Source organism: Amblyraja radiata, chromosome 26 (genome assembly GCF_010909765.2).
Source record: "Amblyraja radiata isolate CabotCenter1 chromosome 26, sAmbRad1.1.pri, whole genome shotgun sequence".
Classification (NCBI taxonomy): domain Eukaryota; kingdom Metazoa; phylum Chordata; class Chondrichthyes; order Rajiformes; family Rajidae; genus Amblyraja; species Amblyraja radiata.
The window spans coordinates 31,827,474-31,848,722 of NC_045981.1; the positions used below are offsets into that span (position 1 = coordinate 31,827,474).

At 43.6% G+C, this 21,249-nt stretch overlaps 1 protein-coding gene across 2 annotated transcripts in view; it reads right to left on the minus strand.

Annotated features, from left to right (window-relative positions):
- Window positions 1–18,235, minus strand: part of ntn1 (netrin 1) — a 204,682-nt gene extending 186,447 nt beyond the window's left edge. The window contains exons 1-2 of one of the 2 annotated variants that reach the window (XM_033044616.1): window positions 18,116–18,235; window positions 9,609–10,673 (exon numbers count right to left, since the gene is read on the minus strand). In XM_033044616.1, the coding sequence (XP_032900507.1) occupies window positions 9,609–10,626 (1,018 nt within the window). In that variant the 5' untranslated portion in view covers window positions 10,627–10,673; window positions 18,116–18,235. Of the gene's footprint in view, window positions 1–9,608; window positions 10,674–10,811; window positions 11,340–18,115 lie in introns of those variants that run through there. The other variant, XM_033044617.1, reaches the window with a different exon arrangement.
- Window positions 18,236–21,249: the final 3,014 nt, after the last annotated feature.

Genomic DNA, 21,249 nt, shown 5'->3' on the forward strand with positions numbered 1-21,249 from the left:
ATGTTGAGAAAATAATGAGAACCTTTGGAATTGGTCACCGAGGAATATTTAGGAGACTATTTCAATATCAATGTTTAAATGCAACAGCATTACAAGGGTAAAGTTGATTCAGCTAATAAAGTATTTCTATGTGGCAGTCAGGAGAGCTGATGAGTACGGGTGTCAGGGGTTATGAGAAGAAGGCAGGAGCATGAGGTTGAGAGGGGAAGATAGATCAGCCATGACTGAAAGGCGGAGTAGATGATGGGCTAAATGGACTAATTTTGATCCTGTAACTTATGAACAGCATAATCCAAGACCTCATTGCACCATACAAGTGTTGCATTACAGGCACCTCATGTTTTACACGGGAGTTACCTTCTGGATCAGCAGCACGTGTCTCAATAAACGAGTAAATTAACCGAAGGTGATTGTTCACATCTAATTTCACATCAATTGTCATTGTTTTTTGTGCCTTCTTAGGTTTAGATGAAACAGATGGATGTTTACCAGATGTGGTTGATACAGAACACAGTCACACTAAAAAGTTGCGTGAATTACACATCTTTCACTGTTGTTCTGTACAGTTCCTTGCCAAGCATCGCACATGCCTACGCTGCCAGGTGTAAATTTGAGCAAGTCATTTCAAAAGCATGAGACTGCAAAATAACTTTGGAATTAATTAAACGAGCATGTAATTCTAAAAATGCACAAATCAAACCGACAAAACGCAAGATGCTTTATGGTTGGAAAGACACGAATGTGCTGGAGCAACTCAGTGGGTCACCTGGAGAACATGGATAGGTGACATTTCAGGTCAGGACTTCTTCACACTAATTGAGATTTCAGACCTGTTTGTTCCTTAGTTAGGTCAATAAGAAAAAATGGATGTTGAACATTAGCAGTCCTCAGTCAGGACCAAATTATTTTCCCCAACAGAAAGCAAATTTCAACAAAAAGACAATTAATATAATTAATTAAATATGACAAAATGTATATGGATCCCACTATGTGCAATATATTTGCAGAATATTCTCAATTAATAATAGTAACTTAATGTCATATGAACTAATCATCTGCAAGCTACTATTGTCCAAACAATGGGAATGGAGCAGGCGCCATATAAATGTACATTCTTATAGCACCAATTACAGCTTGACCATATATATACTTTTAATATAGGCCATTATGTATGTTATTAAAATGAGTATGTTGGAGGTGCTACAAATTGATTTGCTTGTAACCAGTTATAAACAGGCTTACAATCTGTTAATTAAATTAAATTTCTATTATCGGTGAACAGAATCCAAAATGAAATCTTGAATAGATTCTAAATGTTCCACATTATTGAAAAGGGTAGGCTAATTTAAGTAATCAGTGGTGGAGTCCCTTACCATTCTGACTGTAGAACAAAGATCACAGAAACCTCACCAACATCTCTATTTCCTTTGAAGCTTTGAGGAGATTTGGTATGTCGCTGAAATTCTATTGAACTTCTACAGGTGTACAATGGAGAACATACTGACTGGTTGAATCAAGGTCTGGTGTGCTAACTCAAGCACAGTGGAACAAAAAAGTTTGCAGAAAGTGGTGGACATTGCCTGGTCCTCAGAAGTATTACATTTCCCACCATTGAATGGATGGGGATCTACAAGAGGCAGCCTTGAAAACGCAACTAATATCATCAGAGACCCACACTGTCCTGGCCAAGTTCTCATCTCGCTGCTACCATCAGAAAGTAGGTTTTAAACACTGAAAACCATGACCTCCAGTTCCAATAACAGTTTATTCTCATCAACCATCAGTCTTAAACCACCTTGAACAATTCCAACCACAACACTATCCCAGCAACGATCTACTGTGCACTTTGTTTTTGGTTAATCTGTTTACCTAATATTACTGATCATTTATTTATTTAATTACCGATTATTGCATGCAAAATGCTGGACTCGCTCAGTGGGTCAGGCAGCATCTCTGGAGGAAAGGAATAGGTGACGTTTTAGATCGAGACCCTTCTTCAGGGGAAAGGGAAACAAGAGGTATAAAAAGGTTGCAGAACAACTCAGAGCCGGCACCGATGGCCAAGGAGCCCACAATTGTCCATTGTTGGCTGTTGAGGAGGTGATAACGAATGGATATGAACAGTGAAACTAGCAGGCCGTCTAGGGTGGTGGAAGGATGGAGAGAGAGGGAATGCAATGATTACATGAAATATTAATTCCACTGAGTTGTAGGCTGCCCAAGCTAAATACGACTTGCTGTTCCTGTTAAGTGCAGTGAGTAGGAATTTCATTTTTCTGTAGAGATAACAAATAACCACTCTTGACAGATCACATTTGAAGACTCCATTGTTTTTCTCCTTCAGCAGTTATTTGGGATCAAGGGGGAGTGGGGGTTGGGGGGACGGACTTGATTTTATTCACAGATTCTAAGATGGCCAAAGTTATTATATGCTAACTCCAAGCAGTTTCAAACAGGGACACGGGGAACAGTGGATGTTGGAACCTTGAGCAAAACATGGTCAGGCAGCATATGTGGAGGGAATGGACAGGTGACATTTCACGGTGGGACCATTCTTCAGATTGATTGTACTGGGGGTTGGAGGAGAAAGTTGGAAAAGAGGACAAAGCCTAGCAAGTGATAAGTGGATACAGGTAAAGTTGTTTTGTAGATGGGTGGAGTAAGGGAGACAAAACGATGTCAGATCATGAGAGGAGTGAAATGTATAGAGGTATATAGGTGGAAGGGGATGGGGAGGTACGGAAGAGGCTAGTCGGTGGAAGAAATGGGTGGGGAGGGTGGCATGACGAATTAGTGGGGTATTACTTAAAATTCGAGAATTCAGTTTTCATAGGGACGACAGATGGCACAATGGGCTAAGTGTTCGGCTGGCAACCGGAAGGTAGCCGGTTCGAATCCCGCTTGGAGTGCATACTGTCGTTGTGTCCTTGGGCAAGACACTTCACCCACCTTTGCCTGTGTGTGAATGTGTGTGAATGTGTGTGAGTGATTGGTGGTGGTCGGAAGGGCCGTAGGCACAGATTGGCAGCCACGCTTCCGTCAGTCTGCCCCAGGGCAGCTGTGGCTACAGAAGTAGCTTACCACCACCGAGTGTGACTGAGGAGTGTATGAATAATGCGATGTAAAGCGCCTTGAGTATTAGAGGCACTATATAAATCCCATCCATTATTATTATTATACCATTGATTTAGTACAATTTTCAGTTTGAGGGAAGATACACAAAATTCTAGTGTAACTCAGCAGCTCAGGCAGCATCTCTGGAGAAAAATAGGTCATTTTGGGTTGGAACCCTCTTCACACTGAAAGTAGAGGTGGTGAATAAACTGGAGGTGAGAAAAGGCCAGAGTAAATCAAGACCAGCAACAACTGACCTCAGGTAGACCTCAGGTGCTGCACCCGCTGAGTTTCTCCAGCACTTTTGTCTACCTTCGATTTTCCAGCATCTGCAGTCCCTTCTTGAACACACATGACCTCGGGAAGGGTGGAGCCCATAATGGCTGCAGAAGGTGTGATAACAAGAGGGATACAAGGATGCGACGAATGGGACTGGTAGGATGACTAGGCTTGGGGAAGGGGTGGGTCGAGAGGGGAGGGAATGCAGGAGGTACAGTTTGAGGGTGTTAAGTATAATGCAGGGAGTCGTACATGTTTACTTCCACAGCTGTTATTTTTAATTATTCATTTGTTCCACATCTCCCAAAATGGGCTTAAATCGTGCAGAGGTGGTGCTCAGAAGTGATGTTTCTCCAGTTTGTATATTCTTGGTTCTCCCAAACATTTCTTACTCAAGAGTGATCTCATGAGCCCCTTGCTTGGTCTGTCCTACAAGGGGTAAAGTGAAAGCACTTGGGAAAACCTGGTGTTTTAAGGCAGTAAAAAAAGCTTCCAGGCATCTTCCCATAGATCTCTCCCGCTCTCCACCCCCTCTTGCTCACGAGTTTCACCGTGGACACAAGGAACTGCAGATGCTGGTGTAAAAAAAAAGACACAAAGTGCTGGAGTAACAGAGTCATACAGTGTGAAAACAGGCCCTTCAGCCCAGCTTGCCCACTCCAACCAATATGCCACATCCACATTGGTCCCACCTGCCTGCATTTGACCGATACTCTAAACCTACCCCTTCCATGTACCTGTCTAAATGTTTCTTAAACGTTGCTCCACTATCGCCTCCGGCAGCTTGTTCCATAAACCCACCACCCTTTATGTAAAAAAAGTTGCCCCGCAGGTTCCCATTAAATCTTTCCCTCCTCACCTGAAACCTATGTCCCCTGGTTACCATACTCTGGGCAAAAGACTGTGTGTTTACCGATCTATTCCAAAATGCTTAAAAGTGCTGGAGTAACACATACAAAAAAAGATAGAAAGTACTGGATTAACTCCCAACCCAAAACGTCACTTATCTATGTCCTCCACAGATGCTGCCTGACCTGCTAAGTTTCTTAAGTACTTTTGTGTATTATTTCACGACTTTCTCCCATTAGCCTGTGGTACATGCCTAACTTGTCAGAGTCATGAAAGGCGTCAGTGAAAGCACTGACAGAATTGTAAAGTAGGCCTTTTCTGCTGGGGCCACTTTCTGCACATCACTGCGACAGACCTCTATAGTCATTCTTCCCACATGTCAGTAGCGACACGATGGGACATGGCGAGAGCTTTATCTGTACAGTGTCTGCACTTACATCCAGGCTTTTACCCTCTCGCCAAGTCTGGGTCAGGTCCTGTCTAGTTTACATCAGCCCAAACAACTGCTGAAGGGGAATGAAGTTGGAGTCTTCAAGTTACCTCAAGTAGGCTCAGATAAGAAACACTTCAATTTCCAAGACCCTTCCCTGTTCCCCCATTTTTCAAGTCAAGTGTGTTCAACTTTAACACCCCTTCCAATTCCCATGCTGACCTGTCTGTCCTGGGCCTCCTCCACTGTCAGAGTGAGGCCACATGCAAATTGGTGGAACAGCACCTCACAACCCAGCAGTATGATTGTTGATTTCTCTAACCAAGTAACCCTTGTATCCCGTTCTGCCAAATTTCACTCTTTGTAGCGCTCCTTATCACAATCCCCACAGACAACAATGGACTATTGTGGGCTCCACCTTCTCTTGATCATTGTTACTTTTTGCGTATCTTTCATCCATTTGACCACTTTTCCCCCCTCCCCTGACATTCGGTCTGAAGAGATCTCGACCAGAAACGTCATCTATTCTTTTCCCCCAGAGATACTGTCTGACCCGTTGAGTTGCACCAGTGTTTTGTGTCTATGTTCGGTGTTTAAATGTCATATGTACAGAAGAATGAAATTCATATTTGCTGCAGTTTAACAGTTACATTAACAACATAATTTACTCATAATTTCACCCGACACCGCGTGTTTCTCGCCTAGTGCATATTAAACAGATCACCAACAACATCCTCGCTACCCTAGGGACTGCGACTGTTACAGTGTTCACCCCACGGTCGGGTACATCCACGTTCCCGCTAGATGGGCTAGAAGTGAAGAGACTTCACACACCCTCATCAATTAACCGCGAGTATAAAGAGAACTCTTCACTGTGCAGTCGCTAAAAAAATGTTTCTTGTGAAAGAAACAGTAATTATCTTTTCACAAAAGTGTTCCACTGAACAAAGAACGGATTTTTTTTTAAATGCCTAAATAAGTCATGTGCAGCTTTAAAGAAAGGATTACTCTCGGCATAATTTATTCACACACACATATATATATATATTTGCCAAAGCATTTATCTCCTGTGCACTTTTATAGCGCAGTGGCAGTTGTTGTCTTAGAGCGCCAGAGTCCCGGTTCGATCCTGACTACGGGTGCTGTCTGTACGGAGTTTGTACGTTTTCTCCGTACCGCGTGGGTTTTCACCGGGTGCTCCGGTTTCCTTCAACACTCCAAAGACGTGCAGGTTTGCAGGTTAATTGGCTTCGGCAAAAATTGAGAATTGTCTCTAAGTGTGTAGGAAAGTGTTAGAGTGCGGGGTGGTCGCTGGTTGGCGCGGACTCGGTGGGCCGAATGGCCTGTTTCCACGCTGTATCTGTAAACTAAACCGAACTAGTGTTTGGGGGAACAAGTGACCGTTGTGGCGCAAGAGAGACCTTTTAAAGAACCGTAAATGTGGGACGTATATTGCGGGATTGGTGGGTTTGTTTGGCGAGGGAGAAGATGCAGCTTCCTGAAGCACAGGAGGCAAAGAGATTGACGAGCGAAGGACGAACAGTTGAATCGCGATCGCAAGGCCGTGAGACCGTTGGAGTGAACTTCATTGCGTGTGTACATGGTGATTTGTCAAGGCCAAAGCGAAGCGCTCGGCTCGCAGCGAGTAGTGGGTGCGACGATGGAAGCCTTCACAAACACACACGCACATACTGTATATATATAAACACACACACACACACACTGTATACACACACGCACATGGATACCAGCCGCAACTCCCGGGAACACTGTTTCTGGACTCACATTGCCACAGCGAGCAGCCCTCCAACACATTGGGCAGATATTCACACATTCTCCTGTAATCGCTTACATGCTTTTTTCCCTTTGACTTTAGACATGTTTAATGCTGAACCTCTCCCCTGTCCAGAATCCATTGGGAAGAACCCCTTTAGCCGCTGCAAAGCACAAAGTGCTGGAGGAACTCAGCGGGTCAGTCAGTCTGAAGAATGGTCGCGTCCCGTCCCTCGTCTGTCTGTCTGTCTGTTCATTTCCCTCCGCAGATGCTGCCCGACCCGCTGAGTTCCTCCAACACTCTGTGTTTAGCTCAAGATGCTAGCATCTGCTGTCCTTTGTGTCTCTATATTTTAGCCACTGTCTTTCTAAGTCGCTCTGGGGAAAGTTCCAATAAGGTGTAAAAGTGTGCGCGTTGCCATCTTGTACTGTGTACAATTCATTCACTCAACATAGATTCACAAGAGACATTCTTCAGCCCGTTCTGAGACATTAAAGGGCAAATAGCTATCCAGCAATCAGTTAACTCTATGTATTTAACTTTTCAAAAAGGCGAGAATATTTGAAAATTCTCTTCCCCCTAGCTAACATTATTTTTAAGGGTACACCCCCATTCCCGGACCAAAGAAGTATTTCCCCCAGCGGATTTTAACCCAAAACGTTGCCGCCTTAATTTAGCTGTCTACCTATATAAATTATATGTATAAATTTGTTAATTAAAACACAGCTTTGGCTGCGGCCTGCTGGCTTAAGCTAAGTTAAGGTTTCAGGTCTAAACTTCAGTCAAACACAAAAATATATAAATAGAATCAACTGAAAACAACAGCCAGATTGCCTTATTTTACGGCGGCGGGGGTGATAAAACCGATCAGCTCAAAAGGAACATGAAAGGCGCAACGTTTATTGTTCAGCGGTTGTAAAATTATAAATCCTTTCATGATAGGCAGCGCCAATAAAACGGCAAGGCGAATCCTACCCTGCCGACAGATGACAGAGTTAGCCGGATTATTCGATGATTAGATCCCTTCGCCTCCCTGGGTTACACTTGAAACGCCAACACTCGCCGATTTATTTGATTGCGGCGACTTGTACTAAACGTTGGAGGAGTTATTTTTATGAATTTAACTGCCACGGTACGATCAGAAACATACTCCTCGATACCACGGCAAATACGCGGAGTGCCCGGGAATTCACCATCCATTATACTAATTAAACTTCGAAATGCCCAAGGAAGTCCCTGCCTGAATTTGTGCCGAGATTATGAAACATGTAGATAGGCACAAAATGCTGGAGTAACTCAGCGGGTCAGGCAGCATCTCTGGAGAAAGGGAATATGTGACGTTTAGGCCCTAGACCCTTCTTCAGACCTATTCCTTCTCTCCAGAGATGCTGCCTGACCCGCTGAGTTACTCTAGCGTTTTGTGTCTATCTTCGGTGTAAGCCAGCAGCTGCGGCTCCTTCCTACACATTATGAAACGTGTGCTCTGGAAACTATTGTGAAGCTCGCATTGCGCTCGGAGCAGATATTTAGGACCAAGTTGGTGGGATTTTCAGAACGTTCCAATTGCAATCGCATTGCAGAGGAACAGGAGCCCCCCTTCACAAGGACCGTTATGTTTTTGCTCGTGGTTTCAATTCACCTCTCAACATCTGGGACAATATTATGAATATAAACCCATAAACAGTAGCGGGTACATGTTCGACACCAATATGTTGACACTAACATTGCATCAAGGCACCGCGCACAATTACTTTCTAGGTGAATGTTTAGAGCACATGGTTACTTGTGTTCCCAGGCTTTGAAATATCAATCGCCGACAAAGATATCCCGCTTCTGGCAATCACAATGGCACTACAATAAGCTTGATCAGTTCCCAATAATCTTACTTTGTAAAATATTGTCAATGTTGCCCTTTTCTGAACTGATTGTCAATATCGTTATCATTTTCCATTTAAAAGATCACATTTGACATTTCCCTACACATTTGACATCAATAATATTGAGCCATCGACTTAGTAATGTGGGTGCAATAGATTTTCCCGGCGAGTTTGGATTTGTTGATAAAGCGGTCAGTGAGGACTCAAGTGTTAACAGTGTTTAGAAAGCAGTGGATTTCACGTGGCCGTTTGGGACACAAAATATACCGTGCCCAAAATAATATCAAACTCTTTAGTAGCTGGCCATTGGGGTAGATAATTAACGATGCACTCAGAGTATGTTTATTGCTGAAATGTGGATCTTGGGCAAGAGCGGAACAGTGGCGCAGCTGGTAGAGCTGCTGTCTCATAGCACCAGAGACCTGGATTCGAATCAGACCTCGGGTGTGGAGTTTGCATGTTCTCCCTGTGATCGCGTGAGTTTCCTCCCACATCCCAAAGATGATGTAGGTCTTAGTAGGTTAATTAGACTGTAAATTTCTCCCTGGTGTGCATGCAATGGATAAGAAAGGGTAATATCATAGAACCAATGTGAATGGGCGATCGAAGGTCGGCGTGGACTGGGTGGCCGTATCTCTAAACTAAGCGTTAAACTAAACCGCGTGAGACTGTGCCATGCAAGCTCACGGGGAAATAGATTTGCACCATCAATCTCAGAGGGTGAATGTCCTTCCTCGGTGGGATACAGGAATAAAGACTCCGGGATGTAACAGGTTTGTCAATTCTGGTCGCCCTTCCTGACTTAGCTGCACAGGTCACCGAGCAGTGGATTTGAACGTATTTTATCGCTCACAATCTCACTGGTTTCCTGGTTAACGATATATAGGAGTCGGCGCCATGACCTTGCCTTTTAAGGTGAGAGGGGGAAGGTTTTATAGGAACCCGATGGGCAATTTTTACACACAGAGGTAGGTATATGGAACGAGGTCCCGGAGGAGGTAATTGAGATTGGTACTTTAAAATACACTCGGGCAGGTACATGGATAGGGAAGGTAGATGGATATGGGCCTATCGCGGGCAAATAGGATGGGGGGTTTTTGGTCTGCATGGACATCTTAGGCCGAATGGTCTGCTTCCGTGCTGTGTAACATATGAATCTATTCTCCTTGTCAGATTATGCTAATTAATAATGATCCATAGATCAAGTGTCTTTCTGCTTGCAACGATTGAGATCCAAAATGCCATACTATTCTACGAGTCTGAAAGTTGGGATTTTTTCTCTTACCTACACACTCGTTGGATTCTCTGGCCGTGGCTCTCTGCCAGGGTCGGTCGTAGTGGAAAAGTTTACATCGGTCACATTCCGGGCCGGCGGTGTTGTGCTTACAGTCACAAATCAGGTTGCCATCCCGGTCTCGGATACACCGGGACGCGTGCCCGTTACACTTACAGCGGCCTCCGACCTGCAGGTCGGACACGGCGTAATAATAGGACTCCCTGGCAAGTTCCGAATCGTCTTCGTTCTCGTCCCCGAAGGTGTGGAGGCGGCTGAAAGCCACCTTGATGTCGGTAGCGGTGACCCAGTCTTGGAGGACAGGGCTGTTGTCAAAATCGTGCGCCGACGGGCGGCCGTCCAAGGTGCTGAAAGCTATGAGGCCTCCTGTGAAAGGGTGCATGTCGGTGTGGGAGTCGGTGCAGATAGCCTCCTGCTCGTTCTGCTTGGTGATGGCAGCCTTGTTGGGCTTGTTGTACATTTTTCTGCACTGGGTCGAGTAGAATTGGAAAGGCACCCACGTTTTGCCGTAGTCCATCGACTTGTAGATAGCCATCGATTCGGGTCGCGGGGAGCAGAACTGGAGACTGACATATGTGACTTCGAATTTCTTGCCGAGGGAGAGAGTGAGGGTGACGTTCTGTGGGTACTGGATGTGGTTCTCCGATTGCCAGCAAGTCAGGTTGTGAGGGTTGTTGAGGTCGGTCAGGTAGGACGGCGGGCGAGCCTTCTTCGGGTCGGTAGAGTCGCAGATGTGGCAATTCCTGAAGCGCTCGTCTCCTTTCTCGGTCACCACACAGTACCTAGACGCGGGTTTGCCGCAAGTGCTAGACACTTTCACTTCCTTGCCGAAAGCCGAGTTGACGAAGTCGGGGATGCATCGCCTGGGATTGCTGTTCTCGTCGTAGCAAGGATCGGGGGGTGTCTGTTGAGCTGCGAACATGCTCATGCCGTAACCCCCGCGGACACCTTCCACCAGGCAGCCCAGACCCAGAAAAGCGCATGCAAACTCCCAAAAACTCCACAGCATTTTGTTCTCCCGTCACGTTGCAGCCTTGACACATGCGACGAAGGATCCTGGTTACACAGAGAGAGAGAAAAAACACACAAACGCAATCACAGAATTATCAAAAATGAAAAGAGCAAACAAAAATAAAACCCTCTAAACATTGCTCCCTTTCATATTCCCGGCGACTGTTCCGTGTGGTGTGTTACCTGTAAAAACTCTTTGACTGAACAATGCACGCTAAAACAAAAACCCTGATGCCTTTTTTTTCTTTAGCTGAGAGAGCGCTTTCTCCGGCGCGCATCAGTCATTTTGCATTGCCCGGTATCGCGGAGAGTCTCCTTTCCCTTTGGGATCCTGTCTTTGCGCCTTGTGTCTGCATAGAAGCTGAATGACGTGCGTAACTCCTGCTGGATCGAGGTCACTGAGTGCCCCTGACGAAGAGTGTCATTCAACACACAGAGGCAGCGAAAACAACGACATCCTCTGGTAGTTTATCAATAGCAAGCGCAGGCATTCTTCCACATGGAGCTGCAGCTACAGAACCAGTCCAATTAGACTGTTTACAGCCTCTGCGATCACTGAACCCGCTGCCGCCTGATTCTATAGTCTGCCTCTGCACATGGGCGGAAAAAAAATCTATTTTAATGAGAAAGAAATCTTTCAACAATGTAGAATAATGGCGGGGAGTTATTACTGACGATATCTGCCGCTGCAATTATACTCGCAAGTACAACTTGCGGTACGATTGCAATGGGGGCTGGACGTGTGAGCACTATTATGTGAAATAGACAGATAGTTGCCTCTGTTGCACCGTTCTATTCCCGCGGTATCAGGGGGACACTGCATTTCAATGTAAATCCATCAATCATCACGGGGCTTCTACATTATGTATCGATCCACAATATTTTCCAATTTATACACTTACTATATTCGCAGAAATCATTGAGTTTTTTTTTAACCTAAGCTATGTCAATATTTTCGTTCTTCCAAACTTGGGCAGGTGAAGATTTAAATAGACGAGTGTATGTGTTAAAATATGGGTTCATCTCTGCCTGACGCGCTGAGTTACTCCAGCACTTTGTGTCTTTTTTTTTTTGTAAACCAGCATCTGCAGTCCCTTGTGCCTACATATTAATATAATTGGGTAACGCTCCATTGAAGCATTTATTTATTGAATATGCAGATTCTGTTTCAATGTTCATCCATTTCCGCCGCGGAAGATCGCTAATGTATCGAATTATGCCTTACATGTGATCGCGCCACTGTCTTATTAATTATCTCCTCCTCTGCGCCTGGACAGGGAAAACCGAAGCGGGACCTCACCGTAGATATAAGATCACAGTAACGTTTTTTTCCCTCCGCAAGCCACCTGTCGTTTATCTAACCGCAGTTTTCCCGAAAAGCAGCGACACTGGGTCCAAATGATAGTCTTCTTGTGTCACTTCTCAGAATCGCCCCTCCCAATTAAGTGCGATACACAAAACTGCCAAAGGAACCCCATTCTCAACACGACTTGTTGGTCCAGAATTTAACGCATATCAAGATACAACCACAAAAAGCCCAATTAAAATGTTAATGCGTGTAATAATGATCGAGGAAGGGACTCCGCACCAGTTTTGTTGCTGCACAAAAGACTGCTACAAATTCACATGTAAACGATGATTGACATTGCAATGAAATTGTTAACTCGGAGACAGCGCGAGGCCGCTTTCAAAGAAAAAGTTGCTGAATAAAAAAAAAGTGCTCACGCCGAAGAAACAAAAGCGAGAAAGGAACAGCAACTTTCCAGGGGTTTCTTTATGTAAAAACACTTGATAAAAGGGCAAGCGAAATTATCTATAACGCTTCTACACAGCCTGCAGGATGTATATGTGTGAAATGTAGTCGTATTTTTGTCTCTAGTTAAAGCTCGCTAACTCGTTTGAATGCAGATTATTGTAAAACCAGTGAATCTCGGTTGCAGAGTAAGGTGGGACAAGGGGGGTGGGGAATCAAGAACCTGTTATTGTGGCCATCGCAAGCACAGATTTGGACTATGCAAATCTGCTTCGACAATGCCTCTGTGAGGCTCGTCTTGGAAAAAAGAGACTGAATAAATGGGCTGTTGTAAATTGAATTAGTCCATGATTAATCTCGCCTCAGCCCTGCTCTCTCAGTGGGGTGGCTTTGGGTCCCAGCCGTCTTCCCTGCGGGAAAGTCCCGGCTCAGCAGCTACTGCCAGCATGGAGCAGAATTTGTTAACTGTTCACCGTGAAATAGCCCATAATACCTTACCCAAATCGTTTTTACAATACGATCACCCCGCGCTCATTGGGGTCGCTACCGAGATCCCAATTAGGAGGAGGACAAATCATTGCCACTAATAACAACGACTGGGGGGCAATGGAGATGTAAAGAAAGCCAGTCTCCTCATGATAACACTTCCAATCTATTGATCTTGCAAAATAAACGTTTTTTTAAAATCAAATGTTAATAGTTTAAACACTTCAATGCATCTGTACGCCTGAGGACCCCGATCATATGTCACACTTTGAGAACAAATCGAGACATAATCTTGTACAGATTGATTAGGCATTAATTTGGAACCGTGCATTGTCCATCCGCTGACATTTCTGGGCTCGAAACCATTTCAGAGGCTCCGCGAATTTGCTTTGGTAAAATAACTTAAAATTGGAAAAATCTAGGGGGCAGCATCAGTTGAAACAATTTCTGGATATCTTCATTCGCAACGATTAAACCGGCTGATATTCCCTTTTATTTATATCAAAGTGAATACGTATAGAATTTTTTTTAAAGCGCCAAACTGAAAAAGAAACCCCATTGCACCAAGAATCAAAATTGTTTGGGTGATGTTATTACGTTCATTTTCAGAAAATAATTTGAATTGCTCGTCTTGTTCAATCGAATTACTTCGATGAGAACTATTGATGACTCTATTTTAAACAAATCAATGCCCCAATGAAGCAAATAAGATTACACTTTAAATTAGATGCTCGCTTTTAGAAACATGTTGCATACACTTCAATTACAATCATGCTTTCATCTGTGAAAACATTTACTACCTTTTGTAATCTGCACAACATTTAAAAGTATATCAACATCAAATATTTATTTCTTGTAGAGAAATACGTTCCTTTAAAAAAAAAAAAAACTCGCTATCTACTTCTAACGAATTCTAAGTAACTTAAACCGCTGGGCATCTGTTCAAGAAGGCAAACTTTGTTCGAATATTTTTGTTCCCCATTTGAATGTTGTACTGTGAAAGGGCCGTTCATTATTTAGCACTACTGTAATATTCGTCCCAGGCTCCAAACACCTTCACAGTTTAAACGGCAGAGTAGTCGCGCGATTGTTGTGCTGGTTTTTATAATTTATTGACAGTATTATCAATCCGCATTTAGCCATTTCGTTCCCCCCAGTTTTACAAATGAATCCAATTAAGGTTCACCTAGAAAAAAAATAATTTCATAGAAGAAATCGAATTTGTGCTTGTTTATTTAACACTCAATGAAATTTTAATCCGAAAACTTCAAAAGAGAAGTGTGCTTGTTTTACCCCGAGAGAAATTAATATAATGAAGTATATACCTGGATACAAAATGTGTAGTCACGGCGGATTATGGTAATTCGGGTTGGATGGATGAATTAACAATAATGATGGAAAGAGTAGATCGGGAACTTTTAAATATCCTTTCAAAAGTCACTTTTTTTTGGCCTCGTTGATATGGCAGCGCATGTATTATTGGTGTGTTCTTGTTTCTATAATTTGTTCTTTCGGTCAATGCGGGTAATTTTCACATCAGCCGTATCTGGTCTCAGAGGCACGCAGTGAATCTAACACAAGGGAGAGCCAGATGACCCCTCTCCACTTTGTTGATGGCTAGAACAATGTCCGTCTTGTCCAAACAGACTGAATTGGCTGAGCACCGTATTCCAGCCTCGCACTCCGCTGCAACCAGAAACAATCAGCAAATCGTTTGTTTTCCCAGGGAAAGCGGGGTAGCTTTTGTCCAAAGGATCTTTTTTATTTTATTTTACTGGAACTACACAAAGTTAATGTAAATGATAAGGCCCTCTGAACAGTTTCAAAGATAAAACAGGGCACAACAAAAGTGATCCCATTCGCATTTAATTACAATGGAGGTTCTCAAAGGCGTTTCATTTATTGACTTGGTATCGAAATGTAACCGTGTCTTATCATAGGATTCGGTTCTGTTTTTATTGCACTTGGTTAAGGTGACAGTTTACTACAGAACTCATGGTCATCTTTGTGTGCTGTTTGGCAACACGCAATCCTTGCTTTAGAAGTAAGCACGGATTTCCAACAAGCTTATCGCTAACCAAATTTTGATGACTTTACTTTGAATCGCACCTCAACATTGATACAGAAAAGAATCCTCCATGAAATCATTCATTATCGTTCAGGCCACATAACCTTTGTTTTGCGATTAGGCCAGCCTTCACTGAGGTGACTGTTTAGGTTTAGTTTAGAGATACAGCATGGAAATAGGCCCTTCGGCCCACCGAGCCCAAACCCATCATCGATCGCACGTCCGCACTAGCTACATGTTATCCCACTTTCTCATCCAATCCCTACACACTTGGACAATTTACAGAAGCCACTTAACTTCAAACACGCACGTCTTTTGGGACTTGATAGGAAACCGGAGAACCCGGTGGTTCCAGCAGGGAGAACGTGCGAACTCCACACAGACAGCACCGCGGTCAGGGTCGGACCCGGTTCTCAGGTGCTGTGAAGCAGCGGCTGTCAGCTGTGACACTGTTCGGCCCATGTCATTTTTCTTTTAATTTTAAACTAGGATAGTTTTTTTTTAAATCGAAATCATTCCAATGTTCACCCTGGTCGATAAAATGGGGCACGTTGAAACTAGAGTTGAATCAATTAATCCGAAATTCATCCATCCACTTATTATTATTATGTCTGATTATAGTTGTAGTCAGTTTACTCCCCGACTGTGAGAGAAGGAGAAACGCTACATTGATTTATTTCTCCCTACCTCCTTTTTCAATTAACACTTCAACAATGTTTTTGACAGGATGTAGTTAAAGTCAGACAGAAGACACTGACTGCAGATGCTGACATTCTGAGCGAAACACAAAGTGCAGGAGCAGGACAGGCAGCATCTGTGGAGGGAATGGACAGAGGCGTTTCACGTGGGACTGTTTTGCCTTTCCAAAATGCTACATTTCACACTTACCCGGATTAAAATACCTGCCATTTTCCTGCCCCATATTCCTAAATGGTCTATATCCTGTCTGAAGAAACGCCTCCAACCCGAAACATCGCCTGTCCATTCCCTCCACAGATGCCGCCTGACCTGCTGAGTTCCTCCAGCTCTTTGACCTTTACACCAAATTAACGTCGCTGTGTTCCAGATTACATATTGCCTACACACGTAAAGCGATGTAGAAACGCTTTAAATACTCCGCAAAAGGTTTATACTTCTGGGAAAGCAGTGTCGAATTATCGATCAGGGGTTCCCAACCTTTTTCGTCCCGTTTACCCCCTGGCAACTTTTGGAAAGTAAATTTACCCGCACCCCGTTGTGTTCAGTAATTTGAGTTCACACTTCTACCATAATAAAGCAGCCGACACAAGGGAACATTTAAAATACTGTTTTTTTAACAAATCCAGAATCAACAAATGTACCCCCTGGGTGTGGCGAAATTTACCCCAGTTTGGGAACCCTTGTTACAGATGGAGGCATCAGTTTGAAGGATCCCGACCTGAAACATCGCCTGTCCACAGATGCTGACTGGCCCGCTGACTGAGTACCTCCAGCACTTTATGTGTTCTTCCGCTTGTAGATATTTGCGTTTATATTGCTTTTTATCACAAGACAATTGTCTCATAAACAATTCTAACATAATTTATTAGATATAAGTGCTATATAGTGTCATAAACACCATCTGAATTGGACATGTAGATTAATATAATATACCTCTGATTGACGGCAAATGTCAATAACGTCTCTTCTCACTCATCCACATAAAAGGTTACAGCTTAAGGTTTGCAAATATTACGCAGATGGCACAACTACCAATGTTTCAGGAGATATCACTGATTAGGATTGCAATTTATATTCGCGCTTCACTGGTCGATGAACAGGCTATCTCTGAACGAATAAATAACTATATTTTAACTTGCCACTTCCTTCCATATTTAGTTTTTATGCATGAAATTGCGAACGCGGAAACGCCTCTTTAGTTTAAACCAAGGAAATCCCTATTCATGAATGTGCAATAACTATCAATAGAACCAGTGCCCCGTGTGGGGCGATGTATCCAGATACTAAACAATTCCCATCCTCGCACTTTTTAACCAATTTTTGAAGGGTTAAAAGCACGAACGACCAATGGAACAGGTCTCGAATACGGAACTGGCCGAGGCAGAGGGAAATTCAGTCAGTCCTTTGACCCCTCTCCACCAATGTAAATGATGGTTCTAATGAGATGAGCTGTGAATAGGGTCAGAATTTAATTTCTGGTGCATCTCTCCCCTCAACATGAGCCTGCAAAACAATCACGAGGCAAAATGAATCTAGGCGCCGTTGTGCAGGGAATACCCAAAAGGTGGAAAAAGTAGTATTGGTTTTGCACCATAAGGTTGCAGAGCCGAATGTATTTTGTAGCCATGAGAGTCGCCGGGAGATCCTCGAGTGTGCATAACTCCATCCTATATCAGCATCCCCTTGGGACCAGGAGCCCGGTGTCCACTTTCCGCTTGAAATGTATTTCATACACAGATGAAAAGTCATCTTTTCATTCTAATCTCACCCCCCCCCCCCCCGCCACCCCACCACCAGACCAATCTCCACCGCACTGCCACGCATCCTTGTATGAAACCTAGCCAGCAGTCCTTCCCCACCCCCCACGCCAACTACCCCCACTACCACCACCACACAACAACAACAAGAAACGTTCTGCTAAGTAATTGTAGGGTTATGGAAATCCACGAAGGCCTGTTTAAATAAGCAGCGAGTAATAGGCGGCGATTTATTCCGTGGACTGACAGTTCCTTTGAACAGTAACGGAATGGTATTTTCTGGTTTTCTGAAAGCTTTTCTTAAAGTTTTTTCTCAGATGAGTCCGCAGGGATGAATACGGGCATTATGCAGCCCTGTCGCTATTCTGAAATGCCAAATTAATTACCAGGAGCTGCCTCTGTACAAGAGTCCCCGCGAGGAAGCTTCGGTGTGAAATTCTGTGTTTTAAGAAAGATTTAAACAAACACCCTCCTCAAAAAAAAAAAGACCAGGAAGTACATTTTCTAATCTCTGGAGATACCGACCGGTGGGTCCACTGGAAGAAAGCACGCTGTTTGATTCGATCTTTGACTGCACACCTTTCAAGTATTAAACTTGCCAAGTTTGGACCAGGCATTAATCTAAATGGGTCCCGACCAAAACTATTCCCCTCTCTAATATTTACACTTTTCAATAATTTTACATCTTCCCCTGACACGGTCTAAAAAGTAGAGGAACACTGACCTGAATTTTGCAGCGAACGCCAGCGCGTATTACTGCACCTATCGTCTCTTCTGGGTAGCTTTCTTTTGGCAAGTTTGCCAAGAAATCGTTGTTGTGTGGTTTCGGCCTCCCTTATAAACTCTGCCAAAGTCAACACGCCAATGTTTTTGCTAATAATTTCATTTTAATGGCAGGGAGGGGGCGGATCGCAAGGAACAAGTTGAAATCAACCGGAACGAAACGCCAATTGTCAGACTTCCTCGCAATTTTACCCTTTAGAAACGTGTCTATTCCGCCACATATAATGAGCAAACGTGAAGTTGTATAACCACGTTTGATAAAACGCAATCAACACACAATTAGTTGCAGGGCGTATTCCCCTTAAAGCGAGAGTTTTAAGTAAATATACCGTTTAAATATTTGTCACCAACTTCAAGTTTGTACCTAAAACACACGTGGGTTCGTCGCCTTTAAATCGGTGATGGAGGACATCCTACTTTCGTTCCTATTTCTGCAGCACAAGCTAAAGGAGACATGTCTTCAAGTCACAACCCAGTGTGAACGCATATGAAGAATCTCGCTCGTTTCCGTTTGAATCTAAATACACCTGCAGACCGATCTAATTACTCCCGCAATTAACCGAGAGTGGGTGCAAATGCGGGCCGAAATATCAATTAATAGAAGACTATAGACGCGTCGCCCCATATAGTTGTGTCTACATAAGGCGTAAAGTTGCAAGCATTAAATTTAAACCGTTAGCACAAAAAACAATGAACAAACAGTCGTATCATCCATGCAAGTTACAGACACAGAACAGATCAACGTTATCTTTATGTACTGGAGGTGCACACACAGTATATGGAGATACATGTCCAGTATCTTCTACCAATGGATCTTTTGCCCTCATTACCCACTCAATCTCGATTAATTTTGCAAATTCTGTGCACCTCCAGTAGTATATGTGTACCACGTAAAATGTATTTGTTTCATGTCTGTGGTTGGTGTGAAGTATACGCGCTTTGTGCTAAAATTTTAGATGTAGTATTTGAAACTCAGTCCCCTAAATAAGTGTTTCCGTTGTTATCGAAGGAGGCTGTTTTATGAAAACGGTTATTTTATAATTTAGTGAGGATGCTAGATTCTTGTTAAAATTGGATTAACTGTTTATCGTCTCCCGTGCAGTTTGAATCATCACACGAATGAGAGTAATGCTCTATATAGGAAGGTACTGCAGATGCTGGATTATACCGAAGATAAAAGTCTCGACCCGAAACATCACCCATTCCTTCTCTCCAAAAATGATGCCTGTTCCGCTGAGTTACTCCAGCTTTTTGTGTCTATCGTCAGTTTAAACCAGCATCTATAGTTCATTCTTACACATTGACACAAAATGCCGGAGCAACTCAGTGGGTCAGGCGACAGAGAGTGTAGAAACAGGCTCTTCGGTCCAACTCGCCCATACCGGCCAACAATGTCCCAGCTGCACTAGTCCCACTTGCCTGCGCTTGACCCATATCCCTCCAAACCTGTCCTATCCATGTACCTGTCTAACTGTTTCTTAAAAGATGGGACAGTCCCAGCCTGAACTACCTCCTCTGGCAGCTTGTTCCATACACCCACCACCCTTTGTATGAAAATGTTACCCCTCGGATTCCTATTAAATCTTTCCCCCCTCACCTTGAATCTATGTCCCCCGGTCCTCGATTCCCCAACTCTGCCCAAAAAAACTATGTGCATCTACCCGATGTATTCCTCTCATGATTTTGTATACCTCTATAAGTTCTCCCCTGCGCTCAATGGAATAGAGACCCAGCCTACTCAACCTCTCCCTATAGCTCACACCCTCTAGTCCAGGCAACATCCTCGTAAATCTTTTCTGAGCCCTTTCAAGCTTGAGAATATATTTCATATAGCATGGTGCCCAGAACTGAACACAATATTCTAAATGCGGTCTCACAAACGTCTTATACATCTCTGGACAAAATGAATATGTGACGTTTCGGGTCGGAACCTTTCTTCAGACTGAAGACTTTCTTCAGACTTCAGACTGAAGATCAGATCAGAGAATAGATAAGTTCTTAAAATTATACGTAACAGGGGCAGAATTAGACCATTTGGCCCATCAAGTCTACTCAACCATTCAGTCTTGGCTGATCTATCTATCCCTCTCAACCCCATTCTCCTGCCTTCTCACCATAACCCGTGAGTAGTGCTTTGGTAGTTAACTCCAAGGGTAAAAACATGTTCTTCGCCCACAGTTTCTGAAGAACAGTGACGGCGATATCAATAAGAGCGCATTACAGGGGCAAGGTTATTGACTGAATCCGCAAAACCGCGGCATCAACTAATGATGTGGAAATAGGCTCATATCCCATTTTAGGGTTAGTTAAATCCAGTTAATTGAATATGTGTAGGAAGGAACTACAGAGTTACTCCAGCTTTTTGTGCCTATCTATTTTGCGTTAATTGAATATATTTGGAATTTCGAAAAAGCGTATTAAATACATTGGCGATGGTTTGTGGTGAAACGAATCTAGTTCCTCAGGTCATCAGTCTGGAGAAGGGTCTAGACCCGAAGCGTCACCCTTTGCTTCTCTCCAGAGATGCTGCCGGACCCGCTGAGTTACTCCAGCATCTTGTATCTAACGACACCAATCTGCTTTCTGAAATGGCCCATCAGTTTTTTTTCTTCCGAATGGGTAATATTTGGATTTATACATTGTCGTGGAGTGATACAGCGTGGAAACAAGCTTCTGCCCAACTTGCCCACATCGTTCAACATGTCCCATCTACACTAGTCCCCACCTGCCTGTGTTTGGTCCATATCCCTCTAAACCCACCCTATCCATGTACTAGTTTAAATCTTTCTTAAATGTTGAGATAGTACCTGCCTCAACTACCTCCTCAGGCAGCTCGTTTCATACACCCACTACCTTTTTGTGTGAAAAAACTTACCCATTAGGTTCCTATTAAATCTCTCCCTCTCATCCTAAAATGCTTGCCAGCGTGAACGTGAAAATATAAATTAAATATCCAGAATCGATTTTAAACATATGGAAGCATCGTCAGTGTCAAGTATCTGCAAAGCCAGAGAAAATCAATTCACGGAGTTACTAAACACAAACGAGGCCTCGGTATTAAACCACCAGCCATGT